General features: G+C 39.7%; 1 protein-coding gene across 14 annotated transcripts in view; it reads left to right on the top strand.

Annotated features, from left to right (window-relative positions):
- The window catches only part of ABI1 (abl interactor 1), a 128,241-nt gene that overhangs the window by 69,333 nt on the left and 37,599 nt on the right, over window positions 1-21,309 (top strand). For all 14 annotated transcript variants that reach the window (XM_082616645.1, XM_082616655.1, XM_082616650.1 and 11 more), the window contains exon 2: window positions 2,587-2,754. In XM_082616645.1, coding sequence (XP_082472771.1) covers window positions 2,725-2,754 — 30 coding nt within the window. In that variant the 5' untranslated portion in view covers window positions 2,587-2,724. The remainder of the gene's footprint in view (window positions 1-2,586; window positions 2,755-21,309) is intronic.

Raw genomic sequence — 21,309 nt, 5'->3', positions numbered from 1 at the left:
CACATCCATCACTTCATGTATATCTTTTTTTTTTTTTTTTTTTTTTTGCTGAGAACATGTAAATTCTACCTTTTTAGCAGATTTCAATTATGCAGTACAGTGTTAACTACAGTCACCATGTTTTACATTTAGGCCTTTTTGTTGGACAGAACTAGGATATTGATACATAATACGTGATAAAATCAAAATTAGGTTCAAGTGAATGCTTTCAGTTTAAATCCAGGACTATAGTTTTTTAAGTTCATTCTTCTTACATCAGAATTTCTTTTGAATTATGCCAAACATCTCAGGTCTCAATGACTTAAACATAAGTAATGACTTGCTTTGTCCCACACTACACAAACAAGAGTCTCAGGATAATAATTCCAAAACGGCCATCAGCAACAAAGTGATTGAAAACAGCTTTAGTATTTTTTTTGTTTTGTTTTCCTCTTTCAGTTGTTTTCGTCCTAAGGATAAGCCCCATTAAGAATGTATAATCATGGGGGCCTCCCTGGTGGCGCAGTGGTTGAGAGTCCGCCTGCCGATGCAGGGGATACGGGTTCGTGCCCCGGTCTGGGAGGATCCCATATGCCGCGGAGCGGCTGGGCCCGTGAGCCATGGCCGCTGGGCCTGCGCGTCCGGAGCCTGTGCTCCGCAACGGGAGAGGCCACAGCGGTGAGAGGCCCGCATACCGCAAAAAGAAAAAAAAAAAAAAAAGAATGTATAATCATGGGCCTCCCTGGTGGCGCAGTGGTTGAGAGTCCGCCTGCCGATGCAGGGGATACGGGTTCGTGCCCCGGTCTGGGAGGATCCCATATGCCGCGGAGTGGCTGGGCCCGTGAGCCATGGCCGCTGAGCCTGTGCGTCCGGAGCCTGTGCTCCGCAATGGGAGAGGCCACAAAAGTGAGAGGCCCGCGTACAGCAAAAAAAAAAAAAAAAAAAAAAAAGAATGTACAATCAAATTTCTGTGCTTTGAAGCCACTTTTAGGATATTTTCTTTCTGGTTAAGCCACTAATTGGTTGCACAGTTAGGCTCATTTGATTAATTTTACATTTAATTTTGGGAAATTCCTTTTTAAAATTTAATTTTGTTATAATTGTGTGAATTATTTACATAGTTCCAAAAACAAATCTAAAAACAAGGTATGTTTAAAGACTCTTATCCATGTTCTTGCCAACCTATTTACCCCTGACTCCATATGTAATTATTTTTAAAATATGTTACGTTTTATCCTTTTTTCTTAAAAAATAAAAACATATATTTATGTATCTTTCCCCATTTCTTAAGTAGTAGCATTCAATAAACATTTTTATTTTCTATCTTGTTTTTTTTTTTTTTACCTTAGCAATATTCTGGAGATCGAGTGTAGTGGTAATAACGACATCCCTCAGTGTTCCTTCTTAGAGCTGTATAGTACTCTGCTGTTTGGAGGTCCCATAGTTTATTCAACCAGTCCCCCATCGCTGGTTATATCAGTTGTTTCTAGTCTTTTCTATTGCAAATAGTGCTGTAATGAATAATTATGTAATATTTTTGCCAGTGATTATTTGAGATAGATTCCTAAAAGTGAAATTACTGGGACAGAAAATAAGTCCATGTGTACTTTGCTGGCTATCACCAACAGTGTATCAGAGAGTCTTTCCCACAACTTTGCAGAGTACCTTGTCCCATTTTTGGATTTTTGCTGGATGGATAGGTGAGAAATAGTATCTCATATTAGTTTGCATCTGCATTTCTTGTCTATGATGAGCGATGTTGAATGTTTTTAAAAATGGTTAAGAGTGGTTGCATTGCTTCTTCTCTTTTTTTTTTTGAACTGTTAGATCTCTATTCCATTGTTTCTATTTATTCTTGGCCTTTTAATTTTTAGATTACATATTAATTGTGATACAAGTTGCTGGCCATCCTATTCCCCGCCCCCCTCCATTCCCCCCACCTCCCCCCGCCCCCCAGGGTTTATCACTTGTCTTTGAATTTTTCTCTGAACTTTGTCTCTGAACATTTCTTACTGTCTGACTCTGAGTTGCGTACTAGAGTTTGGGAAGAATGGATGGGTAAAGGTTGGGGTCATAAGATTTACAGTAGTTTTTGTGGAGATGAGAAGCTTGGTTTTAATGGCTAATGGGGGGTTTGGATTTCTGATGGTGATTAATGTAAACAGGAATGTAAGGTAGAATGGATTTAGTCCATATCATTGGACTAGTAGATGTGATTTTTTTGTTAAATTAACATTTGTTAAGTAGAGCCCCAGGGTGTCATGGATGGTGAGCTCAAGGTTCAACAAAAGACTAGAAGGGAAAGTGAAATAGAGACATTTATTACTCACAGGTCCTGGAGGAGATACACAGCATGCCTTGAGGGGACACGCGGGGAGGTCAGTGCAGGGTGCAGGCAGAGAGTGAGCAGTAGGACCTGAGGCACATGCCTTTATTAGGGTCCGAGGGTAGAGTGCTTTGTGGTTCATCAGACTGGTCCGATAAATTTTTTGATTCAGTTGGGCTTTTCTATTAAAAAATATAAATTATAGCTCTGCCTTTCTATAGGACAGATGTTTAATGAATGTTAACCTAAATAAATATTGGTTGTTTTTGTTTTTATTTCAGGCTACAGACAAGAGAAAAGCTTTAGAAGAGACCAAAGCCTACACAACCCAATCCCTAGCTAGTGTTGCTTATCAAATAAATGCATTGGCTAACAATGTACTCCAATTGCTGGACATCCAAGCCTCTCAGCTTCGGAGAATGGAGTCTTCCATCAATCATATCTCACAGGTAACAGCTTGTAAAAAGCTTTAAATTCACATTTAATTAACTGGCAGTATAGTATCAATAGGTAGCCTAGAAATATGGAGGCCTTACTCATCTTACTGACTGACTAGTCATTACCACTTTCAGCTTTAGCTTTGGGTTCAGTAAGCCTACTCTTCTTTTTTTTTTTTTAAGTTTTTTTTGTGTGTTTGGTAAAATATACATACCAGTGGTTATTGGTCTGTGGTTTTTGGTGTTAGTGTAGTGCTGGTCTTACAAAATATGTTGGACAGTATTCCCTCCTCTTCAGTTTTGTGAAAGAGTGTGTGTAGAATTGATTTTCATCCATTGCATTGATTTTCATTCTGGTCTTATTTCTCTTTTTTTCCTCATCCATTTACCCTAAATGCTACCTTTACTATGTATGTTTTTTATTGTAGTTGGGGAGTTTTTGAAAGGCAGCAGATTGTATTGTTATTCAATTTTTAAAATTCTAGAACCTAGCACTAAACCTGCCATATGCTTAGCATTCAGTAAGTGTTTGTTAAAATTTCTGTTTAGGAGGGGTTGGTCTGTATACTATCCAGTACAATACATGGAAATATTTAATAAACATTTGAATAGAGAAAAAAGTCCCGTGGGCATGTAGTTTGGGTGGCGCTGAAGGAGTGACATTTAAGTTGGGGTTTGAAGGGAGCCTGTGCATTTATCATATTGACATGGAGTGCAAATGCATTCCAGTCTGAGGCAATGGCGTTAGACAAAGACATGATGGCTTGTTCAGGGTGACTAGGATGTAGGTTTTATTTGGAATGAGGAACGTACCTGGAGGTTAGTTTGGAAAAATAAATCTGAAGTTCTAAATTGTAGTTCATTTCTCTTTGATTTGGTTTCATTGATAAAGCTGAATTATAGCTTGTGTTTCATTAGGGGAGTAGGTGTATGCTTTTGTTGCTTCTCTGCTTCTCTTACCTGCTTGGCGGGAAATATATAGCTCCTGAATCAGAGCAGCCTGTTTAGCAGAAAAAGAGAGTATCAGTCTTCCCTAACCGTCATCAGATGGCAGACTGATGTGATTAAGCCTTGAAGCAAGGGAAAGAGGATCCTTTGGAAACCTGAGACTCTGTTCTTTACTTTTAAGGCAGACAGCAGGCTATCCTGCCTCTGTTCAGTATGCTTTTTGGAGAAATGAATCACCCGAGCCCATATTCTGCCTCAGATAGTCTCTTTGTGGTGTTGAGGAAGCAACCTCCAAACCCCTACCTGTTGATCACAAAGTTTGGGCTAAACCATATTTTAGTTCTGTCCTAATCAATAGTAATAACTGGGGACTGGTCTCATCTCACTTAGAATAAGGGCTACGTTTTTCAGAAAGGGACTTTGGGGGCTTCCCTGGTGGTGCAGTGGTTGGGAGTCCGCCTGCCGATGCAGGGGACGCGGGTTCGTGCCCCAGTCCGGGAGGATCCCACGTGCCGCGGAGCGGCTGGGCCCGTGGGCCATGGCCGCTGGGACTGCGCATCCGGAGCCTGTGCTCCGCAACAGGAGAGGCCACAGCAGTGAGAGGCCCACGTACCGAAAAAAAAAAAGGGACTTTGGAACCCTCCTTCTTCTGTTTTTTTGTTTTTGTTTGCGGTACGCCGGCCTCTCACTGCTGTGGCCTCTTCCGCCGTGGAGCACAGGCTCCGGACGCTGAGGCCCAGCGGCCATGGCCCACGGGCCCAGCCGCTCCGCGGCACGTGGGATCCTCCCGGTCCGGGGCACGAACCCGCGTCCCCTGCATCGGCAGGCGGACTCTCAACCACTGCGCCACCAGGGAAGCCCTTCTGTTTTGATTATAAGCGGTTAGTTTGGGAGTTTCTTTCCAGATCTTCTGACCTTTTGGTTGTCTGTAAGCCATTCACCAGGCTATAGCCTGAACCTCCTAATCAGTTGCTGGGTCTTTACAGTTGCCTAATCTTTTTTCAAAGCCTGGAAATGGTTTTTCACTTGCTGTGGTTTAAACCTCAGATACCTTAGCGTGGCATAAAAGGCCCTTTGGTCTGGTCTCTTCCAACTCTCATCACATTCCTGCCACGCTCAACTTCTTGAAGTGTTCCAAACACAGCATGCAATTTTGTGCTTCTTTGCTTTTCCGTAATCTGTCTTAGTTGGAATTAACTTTGTTCATCTCTGTTCTGCTTAACATAAGCACCAGATGAAGCCTTCACTGATTAGCTCAGGGTAGGGTTACTGATGCAGTCTGTGCTCTGCCGTCTTACTTGCTCCTCCTTGTATCAGTGACCTGAGGTATCGATACATGTCTGTCTCCCCTTCCTCTCTCTTTGAAGGTAAAGACCATCCTGTGTAAGTACCACACCCCGACCGATTGTGCCCCAGGAGCTCCTCATCTCTGTATCCTCAGTACGTGGTTAACCAGAGCTTAAGAGGTGGTTTGAAAAGTATTTTTTGAATGAGACAGTGTGGTATGGCCTGCTTTGAAATCATAAAGATCTGGGTTTGAATCCTAGTTCTGCCAGCATGTGATTTGATCAGATAACCTACTTTTTTGAGTTTAGTTTTCTCATATGCAAAATTGGGACTATAGAGCTGACCTTAGAGATGAAATAAAGAATTGCATATAAAGCATTTAGCCTAACACCTGGATATAAAATGTTGGCATTATTAGTCATCGTAGCTAATCATCCCCTCTTTCTCTTATATTCAGCCTCTCTTGAATTCCCCCTCCAATCAACATTAAGTATTTCCCCCCTATCTTAAAAAAAGCATTCCTTACCATGCATTTTGAGATATTACCTTTTCTCTCTTGACAGTTCACAGCCTAAGTTCTTGAATCTGTCATCTTGTGGCATCTTCTTCCTTGAAACATATATATGCCTCAGTCCATTGTGGTTTGATTTTGTCTCCTTCTACTCCATGGATGTTGCTTTTGCAAAAAGGAGCAGTGATATCTTTCTTTTAAATCTAGAAATATTTTTTGCCACCTCTTCCTTGTTGCTTTTATTTGTGGCACGTGACAAATTTGTGATTATGTTTGTTTACTTATTTAATGCCTGTTCCTTCTCTTAGAGGTAAGTTTAATGATGACAGAAACCTCATCTGTTTGGTTCATCACTGTGTCCCTAGTGTCTGCCTTAGGGTCTGGCAAGGAGCAGATCCTTGAATCTTTAAATTATCCATGTGGAACTTCAGAAAATCTGTAGTCCTTTATGAATAAGCATCACTGTTTTTTTTTAAATTAATTAATTAAAATATTTATTTATTAACATTAGCTTTTTAAATTTATTTATTTTATTTTATTTGTTTTATTTTTGGCTGTATTGGGTCCTCGTTGCTGCGTGCGGGCTTTCTCTAGTTGTGTCAAGCGGGGGCTGCCCTTTGTTGCGGTGTGTGGGCTTCTCATTGCGGTGGCCTCTCTTGTTGTGGAGCACGGGCTCTGGGTGCGTAAGCTTCTGTAGTTGTGGCACACAGGCTCAGTAGTTGTGGCTTGCGGGCTCTAGAGTGCAGGCTCAGTAGTTGTGGCACACGGGCTTAGTTGCTCCGCAGCATGTGGGATCTTCTGAGACCAGGGCTCAAACCCGTGTCCCCTGCATTGGCGGGCGGATTCTTAATCACTGTGCCACCAGGGAAGCCCAATATTTATTTATTTATTTGGCTACACAGGATCTTAGTTGCAGCACTTGAGATCTTCATTTCCGGGATCTTCGTTGTGGCATGCAAGATGTAGTTCCTTGACCAGGGATCGAACCCCGGCCCCTTGCATTGGGAGCGCAGAGTCTTAGCCACTAGACCACCAGGGACGTCCCTCACTGTTGTTTTTAGAAAGTTCTCCATTTCAAAGGAAAATGAATGTACCCTAGTGTAAATTTTCAGTTATCAATGATTTGGTTCAGAATCTTAAACATAGTACTTAATGTGGTCACTGAAAATATTTTTGCCCACCTGTTCCCTGAGAAAGTCCAAGTGTGGAGAATTAAAAAAAGGCTGAAGTGGATTAGAACCTGTAATTTCATACTGTCAGTGTGTGCAGTCTTCTCCATACTCACACTTTGCCTTGCAGTTCTTGTGAAACAACCAGGCAGGAGCTGGTCAACAAATAAGAGCGAGAATTGACCATTACCATTAAAAAGAAAATCTCTGTGCCTACTACTTTTATTAAAAACCCACACCCACCCCTATCAGATGATATTTCAGTCCTTAAACTTTGCCTTCAGGACAAAGGCTGGATTGTTGGTGTGGTATTGATGCAAGCACGATCCTGTCTTCCCTTGCCTTTCTAGCTTCATTCCTTCCCTTCCTTCACACTCTGTGCTTCAAACCTCCTCATTCAGAGTTCTAGCAGTGTGCCGCTGTAGTGGCTAGTCCCTCTGCTTGAAATGTCTGTCTCCCCGACTTCCTCTGCCTGGCTAACTCCTGCTCATTGTTAAGGCTTCAGCTTAATTGTCCTGGTCTCATGGAAACCTCTTCCTTGCTTCCAGAAGGCTAGGTTTGATCTTTCCTTGTACTTCTGGGCCTACTCCTTCATGACACATAGCTTATGTTTGGTCTTCCTGATCTGTTCTCTCCCTGCTGGTCTTTACCCTGGGAGGTTTACTGTATGGATTATGTCAATGGGCGTCTGTGACTTCCGGCTTCAGCTAGGGTGCAGCCTGTGTGGACATGGGCAGGTCGGAAGCAGTGAGGAAGGTAAGCTCAGAATGTTTATTTCCCTGGTTTCTTCCTGGTGGACTGGCTGTGTCCCAAGACAAGTCATTGTTCCCCGCAATAAAGCCCTTCCTGGTGGCCTTGTCTGTGTGACTTTCTCTTCCTCGTTCTCTCCTGCCCTTGGCCTTTGGATTTAGGGGTGCTGTTGCTGCTGCTAACACTAGTTCCTGTACCTCCTTTCTGTTCCCATATCCCTCACCATTCCTTTGTATTTAGTCCCTCTATGTTATAAACGCTCTTTGAATTTTTCTAATTGGAATAGTTCATCAGTTTCTGATTGGAAATCTGGCTAATACAGCCCACCATGTGTTATTTCTTTTTTTTTTTTTGCGGTACGCGGGCCTCTCACTGTTGTGGCCTCTCCCGTTGCGGAGCACAGGCTCGGGACGCGCAGGCTCAGCGGCCATGGCTCACGGGCCCAGCCGCTCCGCGGCATGTGGGATCTTCCCAGACCGGGGCACGAACCCGTGTCCCCTGCATCGGCAGGCAGACTCTCAACCACTGTGCCACCAGGGAAGCCCCACCATGTGTTATTTCTTTTTTTTTTTTTGCGGTATGCGGGCCTCTCACTGTTGTGGCCTCTCCCGTTGCGGAGCACAGGCTCCGGACGCGCAGGCTCAGCGGCCACGGCTCACGGGCCCAGCCGCTCCGCGGCATGTGAGATCTTCCCGGACCGGGGCACGAACCCATGTCCCCTGCATCGGCAGGCGGACTCTCAACCACTGCGCCACCAGGGAAGCCCCACCATGTGTTATTTCTGATACTGCCCCCTCTCTTTCCTCCTGTTTTTGCCTTTGCCCTCACTTAGGGAAGCAGGAAGCTCAGCTGGTGAAGTTCTAAAGCACCCTTTTTTCCACTTTAGACAGGACAGTGCTACTTTTGTTTATATTACATAATGAGATTCTGTGTAAGAGTTGATTTGAAATTAGGATGAACAACAGAAAGATTTGAAAATCAGTGACTGCCAGAAAAAAAAATCTTAAAATCTTTTTAACAACATTTAAGTTTCTTTAAGAGGCCTGGCACCTGCCTTTATATTTAGCCTTATCCCTTACTACTAACCCACCTCAGACCTTTAAATTCCAGGGATAAGAAATCTCTCTGCCTGTCAGTGTCCTGGCTAGTATTGTTACAGACATGTTTCACCTGGCTAACTCCCACTCATCCTTGAGGTCTTACCCTAAATTTTATTAAAGGGTGGTTTCCCCCAATTCCCCTTTCTGGCTGCCTCCCACCTGCACACATCTTATTAGAATTCTGTTAATTATTTTTATAACGTCCTATACTTCCCATCCTATACTTCCCTTTCATAGAATTTATTATTAGAATTACATCATTAATTTGTCCTATTCACTGTCTGCCTTCCATAGGGTTCACTGTCACCTTTGCTGTATTTCTGGTGCCTACCATGCATACGTCTATTTATTCAACAAATAAAAGGGAAGGAAATTATAGTGGAAGGTCTCAGAATCTCTTTAGAGGAGCTCAATGCAGAGACTTCAGGGCCATTAGAATTTGTAACAGTTTTGAATGGGGCCATCCCCTTTTAATTTCAGTTGATGGAAAAAAAAGTCATTGTATCCTTATTTTAGAGAAACTTTATTTGGTTGTGTTCCTCCACAGATTAATGGAACATTGATTGCTAAATACCTCTGAATCATTGAATTTGAAAAAAAAAAGTCTTGCTCTCATTTTTATCACTGAGTAGTAAAGGTGACTTAAAATATTTTTTTGAAGGAGGAGGAGGGACAATTTTAAACTCACAGAAAAATTGCACGTACAGGACAAAGAACTTTTTTGTTTTGGACTGTTTGAGAATAACCTGCTGCTGTGACGCCCCATCACTCCTGAATCCTTCAGTGTGTATTTTCTAGACGTAAGTACATGCTACTGCATAGCCATAAAACAGTCATCAAAATCAGGTTAATTACCATCTAATCCACACATTCCACTTGTCTGCCAATTTGTTCAATAGCTTTATGGGACAAACACCCAGTTCAGAAGCATTTAGTTATCATGTCTCCTCAGCCTTCTTCAAACTGCGCCAGTTCCTCAGTCTACCCTTGACTTCTTGACTTCACCTGACCTTGATACTTTTGAAAATTATAGGCCAGTCAGTTTGTAGAATGTCAATATGAATGTTTGTTTCTTCATGATTAGATTCATGTGATAAATTAAAGATAACTTTTTGGAGGCAATAGCTTCCTATTTAAAAACTACTTTCGTTGTCTTAATTTTTTAAAGGAACTTTTTTTTTTTTTACTTCTAAGTCTTTTTCTAAGTGTTTCTAGCATTAGGGCTTGTAAATCCATAATAATATATAAAGATAGAGGAAATCTGTAAAGAATCTGGCATGTACATCAAGGCATAACATCCCTAAAAATATTTTGTTAGAGATCCAACAAAATTTGCTGTCATAGGAATTTTTATTTCAACTAATCAGGAATCATTTATTTTGCTATATTTGTCATTACGATCATTTCAGATCTAAAAAATTTTCAGATTTAAAAATCCTTTGGTTCTGAATTGCAAGTGTTACTTGAGAACTTCTAAGATATAAATAAGTATATCTAATGATGGCAGAACTTATTTCTAAAATAACCAACCATCTTCGTTAAAAACAAATTGTATACATTTTAGCTCTGAAATAATTTGAAAATCCAAATGAAGGCAGTCAGAATCACTGTTCTAAGCCTATTTTTAGTTATTTTTCCTTTGAGCTGGTTTCCTTTCTAGCCACCTGCAGTTTTATGTGCAGTCCCACGTGTTCATTTTTTCTAAAACTGTTCCCCCACCAAGCTTGGCATGAAAGTAGCTTCTCTAATGTTTTTGGTTTGTTCTTTTGAAGAGCAAAGTATAAACTATAAAACCTCCATTGATAAATTCATGTAAAAATATTTTTGATGAAGGACAGCATTACTATGGAATAAAGGATTCTCCGGCTCTAGGGTTTTTTAAATTACAGTTTATTTTGTCTTGATATCATTATACTACATATTAATATATAGAATTTATCTTTTCCATTCTTTAAAAAATTTTTTTAACCTTTTATTGAAGTGTAACACACATAGAAAATGCACAAAATGTAAACCTACATTTTAAATGAATTATCACAAAGGAAAAACCTGTGTATTCATCAAGACCTACAACATAGCCAATCATCCTTATGTTCTTCCCACCTGCCACCCCTCCTCTCCTTCCCAAAGGTAATCACTATCCTGACCTCTGGTAATGTAATTTAGTTGTTGTTTTTTTTTAACATCTTTATTGGAGTATAATTGCTTCACTTTATTGGAGTATAATTGCTTTACTATATTGGAGTATAATTGTTGTGTTAGTTTCTGCTGTATAACAAAGTGAACTTTTCCATTCTTTTTACTTTCAACTTTTTCCTGTTAAGATTTGTCTCTTTTAAGGATAACTGGATTTAAAAAAATACAGTGTGAGAGTTCCTTCGTGCACTAATGGTTAGGATTCCAGGCTTTCGTTGCCATGGCCTGGGTTCAATCCCTGGTTCGGGAACTGAGATGCTGCAAGCCCCCCCAAAAAAATACAGTGTGCTATTTCTTTTAACGGGGGCATTTATTGCATTTACACTTAATGTAGTTGTTGATATATTTGGATTCAGATGAACCACCATTATTCTGTACTTTTTATTCCTGTCACCTATTACTTTTTCTTTTTCTCTTCTTTTCTTCTCTTTTCCCTCCTTCCCTCCTTCCCTCCCTCCCTTCCTTCCTCTGGATTAACATTCTTTGGCGGCCTTATTGTGTATGTGTGCACGTATGTGTATGTGCACATGTGATGTGTGTATGCTGCCTCCTGCTTATGGTGGAGTATTTCCTTGTGTGTTTTATACATTTTGATTGTGAGCTCATCTTAAGATCTCATCTTTGAGATCTCTCTGCAGGCTAAGGGTAATACATTGATAAGATAAATTGATTATTCCTAGACAGTTCTGTTCTGCCAAGTGTTTTAGGGATACTATCAATCCAGGACTATTTAGAGGTTTGTACCTGAAAACTTCATGGAACATGTTAAACTATCTTGGATAACTGCCCCCCTTCCTCTCCAGTGTGTGTGTGTGTGTGTGTGTGTGTGTGTGTGTGTGTGTGTGTGTATTAGTGTCCTAGAGGTGTTATAACAATTACCTGAAACTTAATGTCTTAACACAACTTTGTTATCTTATCGTTCTGAAGCTTAGAAATATGAAATGGGTTTCACTGGGGCCAAAATTGAGATGTGGGCAGGATTGTTCTTTCTGGACATTCTATGGGAGAAGCTGTTCTCTTGCCTTATTTTAGCTTCCAGAGGCTTCCTGCATTTCTTAGCTGGTGGCCTCTTCCTCCATCTTCAAGCCAGAAATGGCCAGTTGAGTCTTTTTCACATGGCATCACTCTGATCAGCACTAACTGTCCTGCCTCCCTCTTTCCCTTTTAATTAAAGACCCTTGTGATTACATGAGCCCACATCAGTAATCCTGATAATCTTCTTTTCTCAAGACCCTTAACTTGATCACATTTGCAAAGTTCCTTTTGCCATGTCAGTTCTATCTTCCCACCTTCAGCAAGCCAAGGCCTTATATTTAGTTCCCATTTGGCATAAAAGTCTAAGCCCGTTTGTTAGTGGCCAGCAAGCCCCTGTAGAATAGCTTCTTTCATATTTTCTGCTCTTTTAGTCCTCCTTTCTCCTTCTCCCTGGATTTTCTTTGCTCTATTTAATATTGGACTGAATTTTAAAAAGATTCTGTCATAGTCTATCAAGCATGTTTAGGCAGTTTGTAAGTGGGAGACTTTTCAGGTTATCTAATCTGTCATATTGCCTCGGTTGGTATTCCTTATATTAACAAGGTATTCCTGAGTTTTAATAAGATATGAGGTCTTATTTCTCTTACTTTTATTTTCCTATTATCTTTTAATTTAAAATGCTTTAAATTTAGCCTCAAAAGAAAACAAAACAAAAACCAACCCCCAAAGCCTCAGTGAATCTCATCTTTGAACAAGCTTGTCATTTAACTGTGATTAAAAGTCAGTTTCTCTGTTTAAGTACTCTGTTTTACTCTCATCAACAAACGGTGTCTTTTTTCTTTAATCTGACCCAGCCTGTTCTGGATTACTCTGGTTCTGCTGCTCAACCAGACCAAGAATCTTTCTCACAACATCCTGTTTCCCTTTTTGACTGTCTGGTCAGGTGGTTCTCTTTCAATACAATTTTTATTTTCTATTTTTCTGTCTCATTTGAGCTAAAGGCATATGGATATTTTTCTCTGCCCAGGTGTTATCATTGGGCTTCATTTCACAATTCCCTCTGTCCGTCTGATAATATGTGAGTGTGTCCAAGCCAGTCAGATACTACCTAAGGGATTATAGTGAAAAGCTAAGTTCTGTATCGCCCCTTTCTTTACCCAGTCTTGCTTTCTAGAGCACTTTTATAGTAAGTACTGTGTATTAGGCTTTTTACACACATGAACACCTATGAATTAATTCTCACAACAATCCCATCTCACAGATGAAGAAACTGATATACAAAGAAGTTATATTACTCATTCAGGATCATACAGCTATTAAATGGCATTATTTGAACTAGGAAGTCTCATTTTAGAATCTGCTTGTTATCACTGTGCTGTACTGCCCTTAGTTTTAGACTGAAAATTATTTTCCTTTGAAAGGCAATATAGTCCATTTCTTCTGGCTTCCAGTATTGTCATTGAGATGTCTGATATGTCTCTGATTCTAGATCCTTTGTATGTAACTTGTCTTTTTCTCTCTGGAAACCTTTGGAATATTTATTCTCTTTAGCTGTGGTGTTTTGAAATTTCACAGGGAAATAACTTGGTATTGGTCTTTTTTTTTTTTTTTTTTTTTTTTGCGGTACGCGGACCTCTCACTGCTGTGGCCTCTCCCATTGCGGAGCACAGGCTCCGGACGCGCAGGCTCAGCGGCCATGACTCACGGGCCCAGCCGCTCCGCGGCATGTGGGATCCTCCCAGACCGGGGCATGAACCCATGTCCCTCGCATCGGCGGGCGGACTCTCAACCACTGCGCCACCAGGGTAGCCCGGTATTGGTCTTTTGAAAGTACATTATGCCGGCACTTGGGGGATATGCTACTATATTTTGGGGGGGCGGGTCTAGTGTTATTTCTTCGATAATTTCTTTTCCCGTGTATTCTCTGTTCTTTTTTTCTAGATGTTCTATTCAGATATTAGACCTTGTGAATTAATATTTTAGTACTGTTTTCCTTTCTAGTTTCTACATCTTTGGGAGACTTTCTCAACTATAAATTCCAGTGTATCAAATATTTATATTGTTAAGTTTTGCTATTGTTTTTAATTTTTAAGAATTTTCTTGCTCTTTTTCACAAGTTGGATTCTTATTTATTAATGAATTACCTTTTACTCTTCATATAATATATAAACATATATGACATATGAATATATATATTTCATATAATATAAATCCTTTTAAAAAAAGGATTCCTCTAGTCTCTGTAAATTTTTTTTTTCATGTTCTTTTTTTCTGTTTTGTTTTGTTTCGTTTTGTTTTAGGTCCTCCCCCACCCCCCATGCAATGTTATATCAAATAATCTGGTGATCCTAGTCTGCTTCTATTTAACAATGAGGAACTGAAATGCTTAAGTAGAAACTATAAATATGTGACAGAGACTGTCAGTTGTGGGGGTTGAGCTTTGGGCAGGGCCCCACCCAAGTCTTCAGTATTTAGAAGTCTTTTCTTGTGCTGTTCTGTTTCTGCAGTGAAGAGTTTTTCTAATTTCTTTCATGAGAGTTGTGTTTATGAGGAAAAGCTGGCATTTGAGAGCATGGTGAGTGGAAGGACGGCGAACCCAACAGTTCAGTATACAGACACTCAATTCTCCAGCTTTTAGCTCTGTTCCTCACTTTTAAAAGAAGAGCAGTTGTATTGAGATAGAATTCACATACCATACAATTTACCCACTTAAAGTGTACAATTCAGTGGCTTTTGTTATATTCACAGAGTTACACATCCATCACCACAGCAATTTTAGAATATTGTCATTACCCCAAAAAGGAAACCCCCTATCCTTCTTAGCTCTCACTCCCCAATCCCTGCATCCTCTCTCCACCTAGCCCTAAGCAACTAACGATTTACTTGTTATCCCTGTAGATTTGCCTATTCTGGGTATTTCATATAAATGGAATCATGTAGTAAGTGGTCCTTTGCAGTGGTTTCTTTCACTTAGCATGATGTTGTCAAAGCTTATCTATATTGTGGCATGTGTCAGTGCTTATTCCTTTTTATTGCCAAATAATATTCTATTTTATGGATATATCAGATTTATCCATTTATTAGTTAATGGATATTTGGACTGCTTCTACTTTTTGGCTATTATGGATAATGCTTCTATGAACATTTGTGTACAAGTTTCTGTGTGGACATATGTTTTCAGTTATATTGGTTATATACCTATGAGTGGAATTGCTGGATCCTCTGGTATCGCTGTGTTTAACCCTTCAGGAGACTGCTAACTGTTATCCGAAGTGGCTGCACCATTTTACATTGCCACTGGCTGTGTATCAAGGTTTCAGTTTTCTCCACATCCTCACAATCTCTGTTTTATTTATTTTTTTAAAATAGCCATCCTAGTGGATGTCCAGGGGTATCTATCTCATTGTGGTTTTGATTCTGTTCCTCACTTTTGTAGTCTAAAGAAACTGTTGCTTCCAAATTCTTAGCCTCTCAAGGGTTATTTTTTTCTTTTAGAATAAATTGCCTTGCTGTCTACGGGCGTTTTGGGCTTCTTCTGTTGTTCTGTTCAGTTAGTTACCTTGCTTCCATTTGCTTTCTGATATCCAGCGATTTATTGGAAGTTCTTGGCCACTGATTTTCCTCCTCTTATTTCCCTTTATCATTTTGGGGAGGAAAAAATATATATATATTCAATTATATATATATATATATATATATATAAATACAAAATAATGTAATCAATCCTCTAAATTTAATCTCTAAATTTCATCTACCAACTTGTATCTTTAAATATTCTTTCTGTATAAATATCCCCAAATGTTATCCTTTCTTGTAAGAAGAATTACAGGACCAAAAATACTCCTGTGATGAATATGAAAGAAAATGAGGCTCAGAGAGGTTATTATTAAGTACAATCCAAATCCTTTTAAAGTGTTGGATTTGACTCTTCTGATAATACTGATTTACACTCCTTGTTATATGTCTAATATAGCTGGAACATCTTAAATGAATTAAGTAACAATTTTTAATTTCTAAGATTGCTCATAAGAGTTGTATTTATTATTGGCTATAAGCATTAACAGGTTTAACATCATCTGGTAAACTCAGAGTTAAACACTTGAATATGGATTTGGGAACATAGAATAATAATAATAATAATAAATAATAATAAATAAAGCTAACATTTATTTAGTTCTTTCCATGCCAGACACTGTTGAAAATCCTTTATACATGTTACCTCATTTAATCCTCATATTAACTGTGTGAGGTTGATAAAATTCTTTGTTTTTAAACCTCATTTGTCTGGTAAGAAAACTGAGGTCATAGAATAGTTTAGTAATTTGCTCAAGGCTACACAGCTAGTAAATGGTAGAGTCTACTTGTAAATCTGTGCAGTGTGCTTCCTGAGTCTATGCTATTGAAGTCATTAGATTATAATGCCTGACATTTCTACAGAATTTTAAATATATTATCTTTTTGAGAGGGGAGGGACACTCATGAGATATTAAAACAAATGTTAATTCTTGGGTAAGGAGTTGGGGAATTAGTACAAGTTTATGAGTGACATGTAGAAGATGAACTGTGATCTAATGTTCTCTTAAAAGCTCATATTTACTTTAGATCCTGGTTTGGATCAAAAATGATTATCACTAAATTAAGCACAAAAAATTGTTTTTTGATGTGGACACATAATTGCCATGTAGAGTGTTGTATAGTGTGCATTATATTTCTTAAGCAGGAGGGGAGGAGACAGAAAAGTGTCCTTGTGTTGTACTAAAGTTGGGTGTAGGCCAACGTGTTAGTGACAGATCCAGTTTTTCCCAGGATAAAATGTTTCAGAATAATTCTGATCTGGGTGTTTTATATTATGTTCTTCCACCAGAGTCTTATTTTGCAGCTCATCTTTTCTAAATAGGTCTGTTTTATAGTGTGTATATATAGGTCATTCTGAATCAAGTTAACTTCGCAGTTGATTGGGACCTTGTTTCAAGCTTATTGAACAAAGCTCTGTAACACAGAATTTTGGGCATAGGGCCATTTCCAGAGTTGGTCCAAATAAGCAGTAACAGACAAAGATTGTCTCTTTCTTAGCTGAAGGCTTTCTGTGTGTGGCTGGTCTCAGGACTCTTTTACACTTTTTCTACCCCTTTCATACTCCTCTCCTTTTTCTATTCAGGGCAAAAGTGTTTTGGTTTTCATTCTGTAGTTACTCATTCAGCGAGCATTTATTGTGCTTTTACTTACATACAAGGTTCTTTGCTTGAAACCTATAATGACCTCGCTGTATTGGCACTGTCATTTGTGGGGCTAGTAGGCCTTCGGATATGATATTGAAGAAAATATGTGAAATATTTAGTAGTTTTGCTATGTCGTACTTCTTTCCCGCCTGTCTTTTGATAATTAAAAAGGATTGTTTTCTGAAGGATATTTAAAAGGAGCATATGCTTTCTTTACACACTGCCCCCCCCAACTTCCCAAAGTGGTAAGGGAGAGTATAATTAAAACAACATATTTCCATACAATAATTTTAAATAATCATGTCTTAAAAGGCAATTTAAAAATCTTGTCTACTTGTGAAATTTATCTTTTTATTTCAACACTCATTTTGGAAAACACTGTTTTTCTTTTAAATAGAATCACTTTTGGAATATTGTAACTGTTCTTTCCTTCGAACCTTTGCTTTCTACACAATTTACTTTACCTATTCCTGTTCAATTCTCATTCTGCTCATACTATGAAGGGTCCGCTTGGCCCTTTAAAAAGAACTTGTCAAGTTTGGTTTCCTAATTTCTTTAGTCTTTCTTTAATAACTCTTAATATGAGTAGAGTTCAACTTTTTTTTTTTTTTTTTTTTTTTTTGCGGTAGGCGGGCCTCTCACTGCTGTGGCCTCTCCCCCTGCGGAGCACAGGCTCCGGACGCGCAGGCCCAGCGGCCATGGCTCACGGGCCCAGCCGCTCCGCGGCATGTGGGATCCTCCCGGACCGGGGCACGAACCCGTGTCCCCTGCATCGGCAGGCGGACTCTCAACCACTGCGCCACCAGGGAAGCCCTCAACTTATTTTTATTCATTCTATTTAAAATTTTCTCCAATCTCTAGGCAGGTGTTGTATTTTCACGCCTCTTTGCCTTTGCTTATACTGTTCCTTTTGCTTGGAATGCCCCCCCCCGCCCCGCCCCGTCTACTTTCTTCTCTTTGGCCTGCCAGATATGGCTGGCTAAAGTGAGGTTTCTTTTACGGAGTCTCCTGATAATGCTCCAGGAATAGAGTCATTTTTTTCTCTGTGCTCTATTTGTGCTTTTTGTGCAATTTAAAGACTTAAAAAAATTATACTAAATAACATTCAAAAGAATAAATGTAATGTAACATAAATTTTATAATAGCATAAACATCTGTGACTCTACCACCAAAGTTAACTAGAAAATGGTCAATTCTGTTTTTTCTACCTTTGTGCTTCAATCTATACTCCCAAGGGGCATTATTATCATTATTTCCTTGCCCTTTTAAAGTTTATCACAAATTATATGTATCCTTAAATAGTTACTGTTTAATTTTGTTTGGGTTTGGGTTTAATAAAAATAGATTCAGGCTGTATGTAGTCAAAACCAAAGCCCAGTATAGCTTGCTTTTTTAATTCAGTGTTATGTTTCTACTATTTATCTGTATTTCATATATTTCATTCATAGTAGTTCATTCTCATTAATGTAATATTTCAAGTATAAATTTGCCACTTATTTGCATTTACATTTAATGAATCTGGAGTTGGTTTTTTCCCTCTAGCGTGAGGTAGGGATCCATTTTCTGTGTTTCTATCTGGCAAACTAGTTGCCCTATTTAAATAATGCTTTCTTTTCTCCTGTGCAATCATTGTAAGGTAACAGGTTTCCTTATGATCATGAGTTTGTTTCTGAGTTGTATCTTCTGTTGAATTGGTCCATTTATTTAACCCTATTTAAGAACCCTACTGTTTTATTTACTTTAGCTTTATAATAAATGTCAGCAGGCAAGCCCCCACCTCCCCCTTTCTTTTTTTTTTTTTTAAAAACCACGTCTTGGTCATTCTTTCCCCCTTGCCCTTCCGTATGTATTTTGAAACCATGAGAAACCCCGTTAAGGTTTTTATTGAGAGGCTCAAAGCTGAAGATCAGTTTGGGAAGATTTAGCATCAATACTACATTGGATGGGAGTGGAGGAATGAGACGTGTATCTGGTTGTGAGTAGGTGCGGTGTGTTGTACTTGGCTTTGAAGGCCACACATTTTTTTTCAGGTTAATCTGTCAAACTCTCATTTCACTGTTTATTACCGCATGGGGAGGGAGTTTCTTAGGGTTATTCAGGGTGTTCTGGTTATTTTGGGGGGTAGAATATTTCTGCTGATTTTCCTATGTTCCCCATTGCTATTATTCTTTCTCACAACTCTTGATATTATTTGTACTTGTCATGGTAAGTCTGTCAGGAGAGTTTCCTAGTTGTGTTTTTGTTTTTTGTTTTAATTTTATTTATTTGTTTGTTTGTTTATGGCTGTGTTGGGTCTTCGTTTCTGTGCGTGGGCTTTCTCTAGTTGCGGCGAGCAGGGGCCACTCTTCATCACGGTGCGCGGGCCTCTCACTGTCGCGGCCTCTCGTTGCGGAGCACAGGCTCCAGACGCGCAGGCTCAGTAGTTGTAGATCATGGGCCTAGTTGCTCCGCGGCATGCGGGATCCTCCCAGACCAGGGCTCGAACCCGTGTCCCCTGCATTGGCAGCAGGCAGATTCTCAACCATTGCGCCACCAGGGAAGCCCTGTTTTTTTTTTTTTTTTTTTTTTTTAAATAAATAAATTTATTTATTTATTTTTTGGCTGCGTTGGGTTTTTGTTGCTGCACGCAGGCTTTCTTTAGTTGTGTTGAGCGGGGGCTACTCCTCGTTGCAGTGCGCAGGCTTCTCATGCCGGTGGCTTCTCTTGTTGCGGAGCACGGGCTCTAGGCGCGCGGGCTTCAGTAGTTGTGGCATGTGGGCTCAGTAGTTGTGGCTCGCGGGCTCTAGAGCGCAGGCTCTGTAGTTGTGGCGCACGGGCTTAGTTGCTCCGCGGCATGTGGGATCTTCCTGGACCAGGGCTCGAACCCATGTTCTCTGCATTGGCAGGTAGATTCTTAACCACTGTGCCACCAGGGAAGCCCCTCTAGTTGTGTTTTATTAGCTCTAGGTTGTGCCTCTTAACGTTACCCAGATCCAAGCCTTGTTTACTTTGTATTAGGCTACTGCAGGTATGTCTTTGTTACCAGCCCATTGCAGTACTGTTTCATTTTATGTGCTTAAAGTGCAATATAAAATAATAATAAAATTCAAAAAATTATTTTTTAAATGTGAAGATTTTTTTTCAAATTAAAAAAATAATTAGGGGGCCTCCCTGGTGGCGCAGTGGTTGAGAGTCCGCCTGCCGATGCAGGGGATACGGGTTCGTGCCCCGGTCTGGGAGGATCCCATATGCCGCGGAGCGGCTGGGCCCGTGAGCCATGGCCGCTGGGCCTGCGCATCCGGAGCCTGTGCTCCGCAACGGGAGAGGCCACAACAGTGAGAGGCCCGCATACCGCAAAAAGAAAAAAAAAAAAAAAAAAATTAGGAACCATTGTGTAATTTCAAAACTGGACAGGGGAGTTGTTAAACTATTTTATTGTCATTTGATGTTTAAGCAGGAAACAAATACTGTCCTGTGTTAAACTTAGTTCTTGAATTTTTGTGAGTTTTGGATTATAGATAAGATCTTTAAGAATATACTAATGCCTTACAAGGTGATCACCCTGTGCCTGTTCATTCGATTCATTACTTCCAAATGTATGTCATATACATTCCTTCTATTTATCAGTTCTCCTTAAGGTGCTGAATCATCAAGCATGGTCATTGATCAGAACTTGTCTTTGGGTTTCTATCTTTTCTCTAGTTTGTCCTACTGATACCCATATCTGTAAGATCTGCTTTCTTCTTTCAAATGAATTTTAGCCTTTAAGACTTGTCTACCTTGGAATCAATGAGTTTCAAGCTTCTAGAACCTTAATGCTTGTTAGACTGGGCTCTGAGGAGTTTTCTAAAATCTTTATTATTATTATTATTATTACGTGTAGTCACCATGCTGTACATTGGATCTCTAGACTTATTCATCCTGCACACCTGCAACTTTGTCCCCTTTGACTAACATCTCCTCATTTCCCCCACCTCCTCACCCCTGGTAACCACCATTCTGCTCTCTGCTTCTAGTGTTCAACTTTTTAAGATTCCACATATGAGTGAGATCATGATATGTCTCCCCCACCCCCAGCCCCGTATCTGACGTATTGCACTTAGCTTAATGTCCTCCAGTTTCAACGTCTATAGTGCTCCTAATACACCATGTGCTGTGTCCATGTTTTTATATTAATATTTTGGAAAATACTTTGCCTTAATTGCAGGGTTGTAGATTGGATAGTTTGATAAATATGATTCAGTTGTGGTTAATTTTTTCTGGTACTTTTTGTATTAAGCAATATTATAAATAGATTCTAATATTATCCCAGTCCCCATTTTATATAAGCAAAATGGAATCTTAGTGAGTTAAAACTTGTATAAAATTTCATAACTAGTAAGTGAAAGAGTGTTCAAACCAAGGCTTTCTGATTTCACATTTGTGTGCCCTTC

The sequence above is a fragment of the Mesoplodon mirus genome (assembly GCF_964341445.2).
Source record: "Mesoplodon mirus genome assembly, chromosome: 4".
Lineage (NCBI taxonomy): Eukaryota > Metazoa > Chordata > Mammalia > Artiodactyla > Ziphiidae > Mesoplodon > Mesoplodon mirus.
The sequence above is the reverse complement of the archived record's forward strand: the minus strand, read 5'-3'. Positions and strand labels throughout refer to the sequence as shown.